The sequence below is a fragment of the Cyphellophora attinorum genome, assembly GCF_001299255.1.
Source record: "Cyphellophora attinorum strain CBS 131958 chromosome Unknown Contig10, whole genome shotgun sequence".
In the NCBI taxonomy this organism is placed as follows: domain Eukaryota; kingdom Fungi; phylum Ascomycota; class Eurotiomycetes; order Chaetothyriales; family Cyphellophoraceae; genus Cyphellophora; species Cyphellophora attinorum.
The window spans coordinates 888127-903202 of NW_017253238.1; the positions used below are offsets into that span (position 1 = coordinate 888127).

At 53.6% G+C, this 15076-nt stretch overlaps 5 protein-coding genes across 5 annotated transcripts; 4 read left to right on the forward strand and 1 right to left on the reverse strand.

The window, feature by feature from the left end:
- Positions 1-4: 4 nt before the first annotated feature.
- Positions 5-1015, reverse strand: AB675_8187 (uncharacterized protein; the record flags this gene model as incomplete). Its single annotated transcript, XM_018148615.1, has 1 exon — positions 5-1015. The coding sequence occupies one exon, from the start codon at positions 1013-1015 to the stop codon at positions 5-7; it is 1011 nt and encodes a 336-aa protein (XP_018001030.1).
- A 4017-nt stretch (positions 1016-5032) lies between these two features.
- On the forward strand, positions 5033-6643 carry AB675_8188 (uncharacterized protein; the record flags this gene model as incomplete). Its single annotated transcript, XM_018148616.1, has 2 exons — positions 5033-5173; positions 5225-6643. The coding sequence occupies 2 exons, from the start codon at positions 5033-5035 to the stop codon at positions 6641-6643; spliced, it is 1560 nt and encodes a 519-aa protein (XP_018001128.1).
- A 995-nt stretch (positions 6644-7638) lies between these two features.
- On the forward strand, positions 7639-8290 carry AB675_8189 (uncharacterized protein; the record flags this gene model as incomplete). The annotated part of the gene is made up of 3 exons (XM_018148617.1): positions 7639-7710; positions 7766-7901; positions 7950-8290. The coding sequence occupies 3 exons, from the start codon at positions 7639-7641 to the stop codon at positions 8288-8290; spliced, it is 549 nt and encodes a 182-aa protein (XP_018001180.1).
- Positions 8291-10665: 2375 nt separating this feature from the next.
- On the forward strand, positions 10666-12189 carry AB675_8190 (Initiation-specific alpha-1,6-mannosyltransferase; the record flags this gene model as incomplete). Its single annotated transcript, XM_018148619.1, has 1 exon — positions 10666-12189. One exon carries the CDS (start codon positions 10666-10668, stop codon positions 12187-12189), a length of 1524 nt encoding a protein of 507 aa, XP_018001212.1.
- Positions 12190-13420: 1231 nt separating this feature from the next.
- Positions 13421-14863, forward strand: AB675_8191 (uncharacterized protein; the record flags this gene model as incomplete). Its single annotated transcript, XM_018148620.1, has 1 exon — positions 13421-14863. The coding sequence occupies one exon, from the start codon at positions 13421-13423 to the stop codon at positions 14861-14863; it is 1443 nt and encodes a 480-aa protein (XP_018000967.1).
- Between the last annotated feature and the right edge of the window lie 213 nt (positions 14864-15076).

The window sequence follows — 15076 nt, forward strand, 5'->3', positions numbered from 1 at the left end:
ACAATCACCGATGCGTGCCGCCACCCGGCAACCACGGCTCGGCCCTGTCATGCCCTGTAGTCGTCGGCGTCGATGCTCCAGTCAATGGAGATGCGCCCTCTGTGGCACCACCTGTACCAATGGTTGGAAGTGGCTTCCGACGAATGCCTTGCTGCATTCTCGACTCCTCGTTGAATGAGAATGGACGCTGGTGCCCAGCGACGGGCGACGGTTGCGCTGGACCAGCACCACGATATGCTCCGACGACGCTGGCACCTCCAACAACACTCGTCGGCACACTCGTAGGGTAAAGCCCCACATCACTCCGAGGTTTGTCTGCGAAGAAAACCTTGTCGTCCAGCGCAGGTCGGTAGGTGCGATCTACCATTTGTTGGTATTCTCTGTTTTCCTTCCACCTCTTAAGCGGTCCGCAGCCCCAGAAAAGGATAATGACAAGCGCTGCAATGACCACAATGGCTGCTGCAATTCCTCCCGCTACGGCTGCTGTGTTGACGCCGCCTTTGCTAGCACTGGTAGGTTCGGGCGTCGCAGAAGCTGCAGCTGTCGAAGCCGACGTAGCGCTTGTTGAGGTGGCAGAAGTTGTGCTCTCGCTCGTTGACTCCGATGTCACAGATGTCTCGGAGCTTGTCTCGGTGGAGGTTGACCGAGCCGAGGCGCTCGTCTTTGTTTTGGTATTCTCCTTGCTCGATGTCTTGGTGGCAGTCGACCGTGCAGTAGTTGTTTCATCGTCGTCCTCGTCGTCATCGTCTTTCTTAGGCGTCTTTGTGGCTGCCGGTTCATCCTTATCTGGTGTTGGTGGCGTTGGTGGCGGTGGTGGTGTTGGTTCAGGGTCAGGATCGAACGCGCTCGAGATGTCGTTCGCGATCGAGTCTAGAGCATCAAGCAATTGCCGCTTATATAGTCGCGTATTCTCCGTGATAATATGGCGCTCCTGTACGATGGAAACGCCGAATGGAATGGCCCGCACTGCGGAAAACAGAAGAAAAGAAAGCAATACAACAAAAGCCTGCCTCATGTCGAACGAGTGCGGTGTATATTCAGGACTATGGTGTAAAGATGTGTAGCGAACGCAACGGAGGCTGCGACGGGCCCTCTGGAGAAAAGGAGCGGGCCAGCTTGCCTACAATATGTAGACACAAAGACACTGAGAGTCGCTTAAACACAAGTGCATCATGACAGCAACAGACAGGATGGACAAACCAAGATGCTCATCATGCCGTGAAGTGAGACTTAGCGACCGCGGCGCAGAGACTGGGTGGTCCTCGAACGGAAGCCTGGGAAATTAACTTGACGTCTGCCGTTGAATGGTCCGAGGCAACTATTGGTGAGATCAAGTTTAAGATGAAACGAAGATGGTCGATCAGGTAAGCGCTGATTGGAGTTGTTTGCTCCCGCCAGCGGGAGCAGGCGCCCATAGAACATCGCTGTGCCATCATAAACACTCAACACTCATCCCGGCGTCGCATCGTCGCGCCCGCAGTCTGAGCAAAACAAACCCGTGGGTGTGGAACGCGTTGGGCAATTTGAAGACCTCGGGAAGCCTCAGCCTCCCAAACTTGGATGTCGGAGATCAGGGGCACGCTAGCTTTCTACGCTTGGCGCATCTCGGAAGAGTTGCCTTGCAGCCTGAGGGCTGGCTTTATGACGTCGGGCTTCTCTTGGTGCTTGCCAGTGGGACGCGTGCCCGTTCTTGAAACGAGTGCGAAGCTGGCTTCATGTTGCTGTTCATCTCGATTGCTGCAGTACGCGATGAAGTCGATCGACAATGGCACTGCCGACTGCCGAGATCGTGGGCGAGGCGATCAGGCTCCGGGCGACGCACAGCGGGCCCAAGGGAGCGTGTATGGCTTGTGCGCACATCGAAGGCTCTAGCTCCCTAGAAGCAGAGATCAACAACGTTGCCGTGCAAGGTGACCGCAGATGAAACTCATGACCGCAGTCACAGTATCATGAACCGCTACAGCCTTTTTCCACCGGATGGAATAAGTCGGCTCCCAATCATGGCGGCATGAGGAACCTCTACAAGAACACCATCGACGCTGCTAAGCTCGTTGGGAGGCACATACTGCCGACCGTGAGGTTACCGGAGGACGGGAAAGTCGGACTTGATGTACTGGATGAGACTGCTCAGTCGCTAGACTGAGGTCTGCCAACGTACAGCTCGGTCCTGCAACGAAGACGAACAGTCAAGTAATGCTGAAGCAAATGTTGGATATAGCGAGCATAGGTCGCCAGCCGATGGAGTGCTCGAAAGGATCATTGCGGCCTCATCGCCTCCGAGGTGTTTGCACAGGCCTGAGTGCAGGAGCCTGCGACCATGTTCCGGAGAGTTGTAGAAGTGGCTCAGCGGACGTGGCTCAGTATATGAGGCTCAGCACTAGTGAGCAACCCTCTGCAGAGACCCCTCGCTTCTTCGAACAAAGCGCCTTCTGCTTTGTGTGTGGACAAGACTCTTACGCCTGTCTTCCAGCAGACGCGCGCAGTCCCGGATTCCAGCCTCGATTAGATTCAGCTTGAAGAGCCTGTGCCCAACGCAGCGGGATCCTACTGCCCGTGATGATGGACAATCCGAAATGTACCTTCAACATATCCGCGCGGTCTACAATGGGAAATACACGTTGCCTCTCCATCGCAATGGCAGGCTGGCTCGCATCAGTAGCAGCAGCCAGACCTGTGTCCGCGACAATCGCTCATTGTGAATCAATGCACATCGACTTGAGGCAGTCGCGATCGCGTACGGGTTGAAATGAGCATACTGGTGGTATGAGACAAATTCGCGTGGAAGCGGCTCATGCATAGACTGAGCCGTCATGATAAGGCTCTTCTGCGTCAATGGACGGACGAGGAAGACATGTACCACGCGCACTTGTTCCTGGAGCTCAGATGCCCGTTCATGCATGTCGGTGGCTGCAGAATGAACCAGATCTGCAAGCCGGTACGGGTGGGAGCTGAATGGAACGCAATAGGCTAAGTCGCATGCCACCAGCATCAGTACGTCGTAAGAGCCTTCCCAAACCGAGTGCGGCAGTTCAGTTGCGCTTCTCGGTAAGCCGATATGGACGACGTGGCTAGCTGTAACCACAAAGGTCTGGATGAGCTAGATGTTTCGCTTAAAAGAGTTGGGTACACTAGTTGGTCGCTTAACGGATCGGGCGTAGTTCCACTTTGGACTTCCCAAAATTCCTACACCAGCCAGCTCTCATGCTGCTGATAGAGCAACAGCAGCGTGGCAAAGGCCAACAATCTCATGACAACACGACCAGAGACACAGCAGCGCATGATGACTCGTTGGATCCGCTCACATCGCTTGCGAACACAAGAGAGCGACAGCCGTGCCCGGATAATGTTTTATCGGTGATAGGCGAGGCAACAAGCGAGGCGACAAGCGAGGCGTTCACCGGCACAATTGGCGGTCGATTGAGATTTTTCTGTCGCCCGCCTTCACCGACAACCTAGCGTCAAAAGGCCGCACAGGCGTAGCGTTGCTGCTTCTCGTCCCGTGTGCCTTGAAAGTCTCTCAGACTCGAGCCTTACCCTGTGGTATGTGGCAGGTCTGCTCCGCTCGCCATATCCTTTGCATGAGGGTCAGGGGCAATGTAAACCCGCGGAGGCGATGAATCCCCCAGGTCAAGGCAACTCGCTGCGATGGACTTGCCTGGCTGCTAGAATGGGCAGCTGTGCTTGCCTGACCACGACCCAACGATCCGCTTTGCAGAAGATGGCAAGAACAGTCTAGATCTAGCTTGCGGTCTGCCCGAATCGGCTGCTGCTACAGGGATTCGCTTCCTTTTTCGGACATGATGACTCTCTGGAACCAAGACAGGGATCTACATCAAGACGACCAGATTGTGCATGAACGAGGCGCCAAATATGGCCTTTAGCTGCAGCTATGCCTCCACGAGCTGATGTGCTGGCGGTTCTTTGGTGGAAGCGATGATCTGTTGTCGCTGAGACAGTACAGCTTAGCGAAATGCAAAGCTACTTGCCATCGACGCTCGAATGTGCGATATCGCAGCCACCGGCTTCGGAACGCGCATCGCATTGGACTGCCTGCACATTGGACCCACGACGCTCGCTCAGAGGAGTGTTGGTGTTGTGTGGATCAGGAGACGCTGCTGAGAGGCCGATAAGAGAACCTTTGCCTTTGGAGCTGCGGTACAAGTCGGCGCATTGTGCCTGAGGACCTCAATATCCGGCTAGCGTCTGGCTGCGGCTAGAATTGCCATCTGGCCTCTTGCGATGAGCTTGCATATCGGCCGTTTGTTGAGAGAACCTTCCAAGGTTGGAACCTTGGGAGCCTCAATACGCAGTCATTACAATAATACACACAATACTGTCTAATACGTCAGGTAACGACATCATACAAGGGACTGTACCCGACCCTGAGGTACCTTTCCTCTGTGGAACCTCAGAAGCAATCGGATACACTGTTCGTGATCATGCGTGGGACGTGGGGTGCCATGCACCAGCTACAATTGACTTCACAGTGAGACACTGCATCCATGTGCCTGTCTGTACCTGACTTGTGCGACCAATTCCGAAACCTTATTCCCGCATTCGCCTTGTTGCATTATCTCTGGTTCTGATAGGCAAGTCACTTCGGTCGAGAGCAGAATTCAGCACAATCAGCAAGGCCCGGTCTGCCCCCAGCGTGCCGCATTGCCCATTCGAGGTCCAGATATTATTGATTGGGAGCCGTCTACTCCCGACAGCGGCCAGATGTGACTCGGCGAAGCAAAGTCTCACATCAAGGACTTCGGTGATGAACTAGATGTGTCAGTGCTGCGCCAGCCACTCGTAAGCCGGACGCTCTCTGTGAGCTCGCTGAGCTAGTCCAGACCAATTTCTGCCCATCTCAGCGCTTACGGGCACGATCGAAAGCCTAGACGTTGGGCGTCGAGGCCTGGCCGTGCGCTATATCCCTCTGACCTAGAGCTGGGACTGCTTGGAGTCGAGTCCCCCGCAACATTTTAGACAGTGCTCATCAGGTTCACCTTCGCTGTCGCCCCCCTCTCGAGAGCATACCAACAATATGGCTCTGCGACTCGTCACGGCATCACCAGAATTGGTCCGCGTAAATGGCAAACCTCACGCCGAAAGTGTGTTCGACGATATCGAAGCCATGCTTGAACGTAAAGGCGAAAGAGGTGACAAGTCGGAGAAGTCAGACAAGGTGTGTGAGCTTGTGCTCCAGGACATCAGCGCATGTACTGACGAGATAAAGCTTGCGCCAACAGTGTCAGTTGTCGAGATCAAAGAGATGAAACAACCCGCAAAGGGCAAGCATGATACTGCCTACCTGGACGGTCTACGAGGCTTTGCTGCCCTCCTGGTATACTCATTACACCACCAAGTCTGGGGACATTCTGGAGTTCAGGGCGAGCTAATCCTTGAGAATGTATTCGGATGGGAGGGACAGTACTACTTCGTCTGTCTCCCTGGCATACGCCTCCTATTTTCTGGCGGTCACTTTGCGGTCGCCATCTTCTTCGTGATCTCCGGCTATGTCTTGTCCTTGGGACCTTTGCGAGCGCTTCATGCCCAGGACCAGTCCGGCTTGGCCAGGAGGCTGGGATCAGCGCTGTTCAGAAGATGGGTTCGACTCTTTCTTCCGGTTCTCGCAACAACTTTCGTGTGGATGACTACGTGGCACATGTTCGGGATTAAGAACAACAACCCCATTGCGGACCCTCCGCAAAGCAATTATCTTGATGAACTGTGGAAGTGGTATTGCGACTTCAAGAACTTCAGTTTCGTCTTCACAGGCGAACCGGCGAACGCATACAATGATCACACTTGGTCCATTCCCATGGAGTTTCGCGGCTCTATCGTTGTGTACACCGCTTGTTTGGCCTTCACAGAACTTTCAACGAATAGCCGTCTGCTATGTGAGGCAGGACTCGTATGGTACTTCCTCTACATTGTCGACGGCTGGTTCTGCTGTCTCTTCATGGTCGGCATGCTCTTCTGCGACTTGAATCTCCTTGCGAAGGGCGGTGAACTGCCGAGACTGCTCGAGAGACTTCGACCGACGCGACGCTGGATCTTCTATATCCTCTTCACTGCCGCCATTTATCTTGCAGGCGTGCCGTCCATCAGTAACGATCTTCCGCATCTCCGAAGATCACCAGGATGGTGGCTCTTATCATTCCTCAAGCCACAGGCTGTCTACGACTTTCGGTGGTTCTACCGCGTCATCGCTGCTATCCTGGCTATGGTGTCCATCCCCAATTTGCCCTGGATCAAGGCCTTCTTCGAGACGAGGTTCTGTCAGTACCTGGGGAAGATCTCATTTGGTCTCTACCTTGTCCATGGCCCTGTGCTATGGAGTCTGGGCGACCGAGTCTACGCAGCAGTCGGATGTGTGCGTGAGGGTCATGCAAGCGCAACACCCGGCTGGATCAATCTGGCACCATTCTCTGATTGGGGACCGTTTGGTCTGGAGGTCAACTATCTGGCGGCTCAGCTCATTCTTCTGCCGTTCACGATCTGGCTCGCAGATCTGGTCACCCGAGCGATCGATGAGCCAAGTGTGAAATTCTCTCAGTACCTTCTCAAGCGCGCCAGCTCATCAGCTTCGGCTTTGCCGGCGGTGGAGCCGGCACGGGAGAAAAGAAGGCATCTGCGCTCTTGCACGGAGTAACTCGCAACGCCTCATAGCATGATTAGGGTTAGAAATGAGTTCGAGGCGCTGCATGGTTCTAAGCTGAGGGTGCTTGAGATTCGCCGTGATGATTTGACAGCACGCACAAGTCTTTAGCGCTCGAATCGCTGGAGGGAGAGCTATCTCATGGCTGAGCTGAGCAATATTTTCAGGGCGCCCAGCTATCTGTAGCCCAACGCTGACCATACCTTGGGTTCTGTTCGCTCCGAGCACTGTACAGTAGCCCAATGCAGCCTGCACGGCTTGCTCTGAGTCGGGACTCCGATCGGACTACCTATGAAGAGGCTCCTACTCCAGGCTCTACAAGCCTTCCAAGTTATGTTGAGCTGGAGCGCTCTCTGTGCGTAGCTGAAGCTTACCTATGGTGGTCGAGTCGAGATCCCGATCTTTTGCTCGTCCAGAACACGCAGAGTCTCTCCACCAGAAGGCTTATCATCTCTGCCAAGATACAGTACAGTACCTGCCCGTATTGATGCTGAAGGATGGATCTGCCCGATACCTCGTTGGGCTTCATACTCAAGCTGAAAGTCTCGTGTATGCTACTTGCTGCATGATGCATGGGGCTTTGCCAGATCCGAATTGACCTTCCCACAAACGGATGTACACATTGAGTAAACGGTGGGACAAATGTCACCATTTTAAGCCCGATCGGCATGTCTCTGCTCACTGGGGAGGGAAGGCTTGTCTGACCGACATCGGCCTATGACAACCCATGCCACATGGCCCACTTGCTGCTGCAGCACCTCGCCCATATCACGTCGCTTGTGAAGAGGGTGTGTAGGTACCTCTGCACCAAAAACGCCACGAAATGTACTGAGCTGGTTGAACTTCGCTCTGCCATGTGGCCTTTCTTGCCGAGCATGGGGACCCAGGTGCTCTCTTATATCGATGGCCTTCGCTAGAGCTTCATCTTTCCAGCCTCTTTATACGCCAACTACGCTCGCTGGGATCTGGTCTCTCGTTGCTCGGACAACATGTTGTTCGCGGTTGCTGTTGTCCTCTCGCTTTTTGTTTTTACTTCGTCTACGGTCATCAGCACTTGCAGCGTAAGGAACCAAATGATCAGAACTATGAGGATCTACATTGACACTGCTGATTCAGGATACTTGCTTCACGGGGGCTTTCGCCAAGACTGATTGTTCTGTGAGAGATTCGTACTGCATTTGCAGCTCAGAAGTGTTCGCAGCCAAATTCACCGACTGCCTTGGAGAATCGTGCTCGTCAGAGGATCCCGAGAGTGAGCTCATCTTTTTTAAATCTACCTACGACCACTAACGGAGAACAGCTCTCTTCAAGAAGATCGAGAGCTTCTGTGAAGCGGTTGGAGGTGTAGAGAAGCGCGACGCAGCGCCCGAGGCCAACAACAACCCGCCATCATGGTGGAAGGGTGGTTTCCGTGGCGGACAGTCTGGCAGCAGGTGGCCATGGAAGCCGCAGCCAGGGGACAAGACGCCATGGAAGCCTGGCAACAAGTGGCCTTGGAAGCCACAGCCTGGTCAAGGGCAACCGCCTCACAATGGTGGAGGGTGGCAACCACCAAAACCTCCTCACAACCCAACGAAGCCGGATGGTCCTCATTTCCCGACGAAGCCGCACGATCCGCATCATACAGCATGGTATGATTGATGAGGTGCCTTTGGAAATTTGTGACATAGACTATTTTTGTGTCGGGGGCGTTACTGAAGGTTCATAATCTACCTGTAATTTGCAACCGGACTGGCATAGAGACAACCGAGAACATGGGCAGCAACCTTTCAGCGAGACCTTTCAGATTGGATTCGTGACTCAGATGCAGTAGCTCCTGTCCCGGTCGTACCTGCTACCAGCTTCATGAGAAGCCTACCACTGGCAGGCGCGATGAACAACGGGCTCGTGGCTTGCCGAGCTGATTTTGTTGGGCTGAGCCCAGGCACTTTGGGAAGGTGCAATGAGCGTCGACCGCCACTTCCAACCGGTCAATGCAGCAGTGTTCGACGTAAGCCTCTTGCGTCGACAGGTGCAGGTACGAATGTCAACGTGCTTTAGTCTCTTTTATGAGTAGCACATGCCAAACGTGGTTGGACCGACAGCTCTGCCTCATAGGAGCTCGAGAGAAAAGTGCCGGCCATTGTGCTGATCCCAATGGATCAGACTCGTCACGACTGTCTAGCAGCCTTCTCAGTCAGTATAGAGTCGATTCCGACGATAGTCCCTTTGGAAATCGAACCAGACAGCCGAATTGACAGTGGGAAAGACATTGGTCTCAGACCTTCATCGGCGAGCCATTCAGATCCTGGTGAAAGTATCAGGCACACGTACGTCTTCGTTGTCATGGCTGGCTGCTATGAACTTCCATGGACCCCATGGGAGAATACCACAGGGTTGTTCGGATAGATTCTGTCTGAGACATGCATTGTATAGTCAAGCCATCGCCTGGCTTCGAGGCTACGATACGCCGATCGAAAAGATAAGGCGGCTCTTATGCATTTGTTGAAAGCGCCCAGAAGTCGAGCCTGCCCCGAGAACCAGGATAGGCAGTATATCGTGGCAACTGAGTATAGCGCAGAGCCGGAAAGAGTAATGACAACCAGGGGTTTATCAATTTGGCCGTGTAGATCGTGTCATAGGAGTTGGGAGACGGACGAGGACTTCATTGGCTCGCAATTCAACGACGAGTCGATTGGTCCACACGATGTCTCGTACCAGCCTATTGGTGCGACCCGAACCTGTGGACTGTGGGTGTGAGCTATACAATAGAGTGACTTTTCAGATCTGCCGGAACTTGTAGCTCACCCATCTGGCTTCGGGATTCCGGTCCGCAACTCAACGAGATCTGGAAAGCAAATTGCGCGGTTCATCAGACGATAGCCGGGCGAGTCCCCCTATACACAAGCCACCGACGCGATGAGTCGAGAGCCTCATCCATGCTGCAGAATACCGACAGATAGTGGCAGATACTCTAGTAGCAAAAAAGCTACCCGGGCCTTCAGAGCTTCAAACGAGTCAAACTCGCCAGTGGTGAGCAGTCATCGAATTAAGCTTCACCAGGGAAGCCTGCAAGGCTGAGTCGACTTCAGGTAAGGTTCGGGGAAAGCGCGGGCTACGCAAAAGTTCCGGAGTCCCGGTGCCCACGTTTTTGCCGTGTTTCTCAACGGCCAATTGCGACATCTGACTCAGGCACACAACGGTCCTTATCTTCTTCATGACACCCTTTCATGTTGGTGGCTGATCGCGTCGAAGCTTGTACATGCAAGCGATGGCAAATACACAGTTCAGCATCTGCAAGCACAAAAGCCATATTCGTGATTGCGGATACCCGCCTCCGTCGCTGCCAATCGATCTGGGTCAACGCTGGCATTTTATTTCAGCAGCGCCTGGAACAGCGCTATATCACATTGGCATACTGACCGACGCTCAGGCGATGTCTACTGTTTACGTGGTACAAGCCTGGCGGTATCTATCAAATTCGGACTGACAAGGGTACCTGCATCACCGAATTGGGCTTCTCACAGTCCTATCAGTTGTACAAATGAATTGGTGGTGTGGAGCACTCATTCTCCCTCGAACAGTGGTTCATAGCCCGGATCTCTGATCGTCAGACCGTCTGGTGTCTTGTATTGTCGGCATGTCATTAGATCTTGACAAACATGGCCTTTCGGGTTTCATCGCTCTCAGCGTACGGACGAGGGATCGCATCCCACTTGGGACCTTCACGGACTAGCAGCCTAGATCCTCATAGGTCTGCTGCTGCCCTATTGGCACCCAGCTGAGTGCGTATCGACCTGTGCTATCTGGCTTATACCGTGTGCTATCTGACTTATACCCTGCGCAAATCAATGGTCAAGGAGCAGCTCCTGCTCGATGAAGTGATCAGAGCAAATCGACCCTCTTCCTACATGATACAGCCACGCTGACGTACACGATACTATTGTGTCGCTCTTGTACAATCTAGCAACCCAAACTCCTTCCTGGTGTGCCTCAGGTTCAGGTCTACACAACTGCCACTGCCACGTCAACCAGAGATGTATCTCAAGTCTCTGCAATCAAAAGCAGATCTTTTCCTCGATGGCGCCGCACCGAAGGAGCGACGACATGCTCTTTGGCATAAAGTCGCTAACGAAGTTCGCCAAATGGCCGTCCTGGTCACAGCGCTGATCGTGTTCTTCACGTTGTATCAAGCATTCGGCAAGACACAGCATCACCCACTCAGCCCGACTAGATCCCCGACCTTCCCTCGCAAGATATGGCAATCGTGGAAAGTCGACCCAACCAATTTCGAGGATCGCGATGCTGAGCGCGTGCGATCATGGATAGCTTTGAATCCTGACCTGCGGTACGAGGTCCTCACAGACGGTAACGGCGAAGCCTACGTTGAGGAAGTATTTGGAAGGTCGGGCTTCAACAGGCCTGATATCGTCCACGTCTACAAATCGCTCAATGCAAGAATCATTCAGGCGGACCTATTACGTTACATCATTATGTATGCCGAAGGAGGCATATGGGCGGACATCGATGTCGAAGCTCTACAGCCGTTCGGCAATTGGATACCAGCCAAATACCACGAGACGGATGTTGACATGATCATCGGCATCGAGACCGACGAGCCGGGCTTCAAAGACCACCCTACTCTGGGGTCAAAGGCGCAGTCCTTTGTCCAGTGGACCTTTGCCTGCAAGCCACAGCTTCCTGTCATGCTCTCGCTGATCGAACATATCCTTGTGTGGTTGCAAGGAATTTCCGAGAAGGAAGGCAAACCAATCGGCTCTATCGAGCTCGACTTCGACGAGGTCTTGACTGGCACTGGCCCGTCTGCATTCACAGACGCTGTCCTCGCTCAGATGGCTAGGTCTGAGCGGAGGAACGTCACATGGAACGAGTTCCACAACCTGGACGAATCAAAGGTCGTCGGTCGGGTACTGGTGCTGCCCTCTGAAGCCTTTGCAGCTGGCACTGGGCACTCAAAATCGGGCAATCACGGTGGGAAGGGTGCAATGGTAAAGCATCACTTTCACGCGTCATCGTGGACAAAATCTCATCCACGACTAAAGCACCCTATCTACGGAGAGGTCGAAAAGTGCAACTGGGACAAAGAATGCGTTAGATTGTGGGATGAAAACACAGCGTACTTCAACACGTTGCCGATCAAGGACCAGCACAAGCTGATCGCACTTCAAGCCCTCGAAGACGATCCCAACCTGAAGTCTCAATTCCTCGAGTCGCCCCCAGCAGATGCACCACTGGTTCTTCCAGATGCTCTAGCAGACGCTGGAACCGGCTCTATCCCAGCCTTGACGCCTGGACTTGCCCTTGCAGGTCCCCAAGAGAACGTGGCCGAGACGCCACTTGCTGCGGAAGGCGACTCAAGCACTGAAAGCCCGCCAGACGCAGCTGTTCAGGATGTGTCGAGTGGAGGAGACGGAGCCGCAGCTGTTCAGCACGTGTCGACCGAAGGCGACGCAGACGCAGCTAGTCACGTCGAGTCAGGCGGCGGAGCATCCGATAAAGCCTCCTCAGAGTCTGACAATGCGCCCAAGGAAGTCTTGTAGACTACGGTGTTTCTTCACGCGGATGGAATCTGTGCAGCTATCATCAGAGTAACGCGTCGGGGTTCGCTCGAACTCTATTTCTTCGATGTTTGGACTTCTAGGTATAAGCACGGAGTTTAGGTGGGGAGCTCTATACCAGGATGCCGGGGCATAGACGGAAGAATGTTCCTTGTCGATATCGCGAAACTTCAATTCAACTCAGCGTTTGCAGACGAAAGTCTAGCTAGTTATTCTTAAATGATATAGACGGCAAAGAAAACAAGGCGAGTCCTCCCTAGCGTAAGCTTAATGTAGCTTGGTCTGGATCGAAAATCATTGTTGCTTCTCGGAACCTGCACACCCTCTCGAAAATAGCTGATCCGGCTTTTCCTTCCTTCCTTCCTTCGATGTCGAGGTTTACTATCACTACATTGTTGCACGAATACAGGGGCTCTTTCCCCGTGGGTTGGGCTTCAAAGCTGCAGTAAGTGAGACAACAATGCACTCAACCGGTCCTGGAGCTCTGTCCCCGGTCGTTTTTTCTGGCCTTTTTGGTGAGGTGGCAGTCACGCCAGCTGTGTCACCAGGGCTGTGCATCGCATCGCATGCTTGTTGTCAACCCTAGCTTAAGGTTCTATCGAACACTGATAACACTGGAGTGGCTTGCGTAAGTCATTTGCTCGCCGCCCGAAGCAGATATCTGCCAGGACACTCGTGCCTCGTCTGGGCTCGGTTCCTGGATTTCTACCCGACTCCACCTCAACCCCGGAAGACGAAAGACCCGGTCATTTGAAGCACGTTTTCAATACCGCTGTATTCACCAGGAAGTTGCTGCTGTTGTATGGGAAGCGTACTTGCATTTGCTGATCGGACCATTCTTTCTCATGTCACAGTTTAAGACATGCAGCGACCACTTATCGCGTGGCTCCCCAACCGCGGCCACTCCGAGCGTTGACCAGGTGCGGTTGGTACTGTCACTCAGCTCAGCTTGTCAGCTCTAGATCTTCGCCGATTGTCTGATAGCCCGAGCAGATATGGCGAAGATGGCGGCTTGCACAAGGCTTCGGCACCCGCGTGCGCTGGACACCCTCATGTCACGCATTTTCTTTCACTGTGGCTCGATCAGTGGACAGCACTGTTCTGAAGCATGCCACCGAGCCTCAACAGTGCAGGCTGTTCGCATCCTCGCAGTCCTGTGTTCATTTGCGAGTTCTGCCATCACGGGGACATTAAGGGTGGCCAGATGGCGAAGATGAGATTTCGTCGAGTTTCTATACGGCAGGTATTGCTGCTGCTGGTGCCGCTGGTCTCTTTCACATTCTTTGCCCTACGCGTTACCACATTCGGTTCATACGTGGTCCAAACCACAGCGAGGCGATTCGCCCAACCTAGAGACCAAGTCCCTCTGAACACAAGTAGTCCTCTTGACCTTGCGTTGAGCGAAAGCGAAGAAGCACCTGCCGACGAGCCAGAAGGGGAGGAGGAGACCGCCGAAGATGCGAAGAGTCGGTGGAAGGAAAAAGTGCCTGACAAGCCGCGGCTCTACGATTACCGTGAGCTATTCTCAAGAACCACGCGCGACAGGAAATACTTTCCTATCCATTTCGGTTCCGAGACGGCATACAATCCAAACATCATCCCTCACCCAACCAAGCATGAGATGTGGATCGTTGTCGCACAACATGAACAGACGTATGAAGACATTGAATCATCTCAACAACTGACTTGTACTGCTGGGTTCCTGAACGGGGTACTGCTCTGCGCCGATGAGCCGACGGTTCTGCCCATAGCCAAGTCAGTCACAGGCCACTGCGATGGCGACCTGGCTTACATCAATTTTCGGCATGGTCCACGAGACGCCCGAATGTTCATGGGACCGACTGCGCCATACATCGTTTATGGCTCTCAATCGGGTCACACCTGCCTTGGATTATGGTTACAAGATACACGCATGCTTCTCGAGGAGTTCAAGCTCGAACGACATGTCCTTGTCGAGTTCTTCAAGCAAGCCACCGAAATCCAACGGCCGTTGCCCTGGAAGGCCATCGAGAAGAACTTCTTCATCTTTTGGGACGCTGACGGCAAGGCATACGCGCACTACGATCTGTGGCCTCTTCGCAGCTTTGCTCAGATAGACGCAGATGGGTCGGTCGCTGGTGCTGACCTCGCCCCGGCCGCGGAAGCCAATGATCTGATCTGCATGGCCAGATACATGCCCGAGGTGGCATCGAAGCTAGAGTCCATACACCAGGCAACGAACTCGATATCCATCACGCTGTGCCGCCGCAAAGATCCTGGCTGCACTGCTACTGATGACAACACCTTCATCATGCACATATTCCACCACAAGACCTATTATGACTTTCACGGCGTATATGAGCCTTATATCATGCTCTTCCGCCGAAGAGCTCCTTTCGAGCTCTATGCCATTTCAACGCGACCCTTCTGGATTCATGGCAGGGCTGCTCTTACCAGTCAGAGTGGTTCCATGCAATTCAAGGATCGCGAGGAATGGATTCCTGAGGGGCACACAGAGTTCTTCTACATAGTCAGTATGAGTTGGATGTCACATGGACAGAAGTACCATGGATACCTTGACGATAAGATGATGTTGTCGTTTGGCATAGAAGACACTCGGTCGGGAGCCATGGATGTGCTTGCGGCTGATCTGGTACAGGATCTTGGGCTATGTTGAACACTAGAACGGGGCGTCCTGCGCAATGCTGGCAGTCACAATATCATAATTAGGTACGGCAGGCAGATAGACTTGAATGAACGTAGGCAGTAGGCGAGCCGCGGGGCACACGTGGAGGTAAAGCGGCCCAAGAGGTATATACTGTAGATGAGTGGCCCTGCTGCAGATCCCTGGCATCACCCGCACCTCTGGGTGTTCAAGCCACTCTCGGTA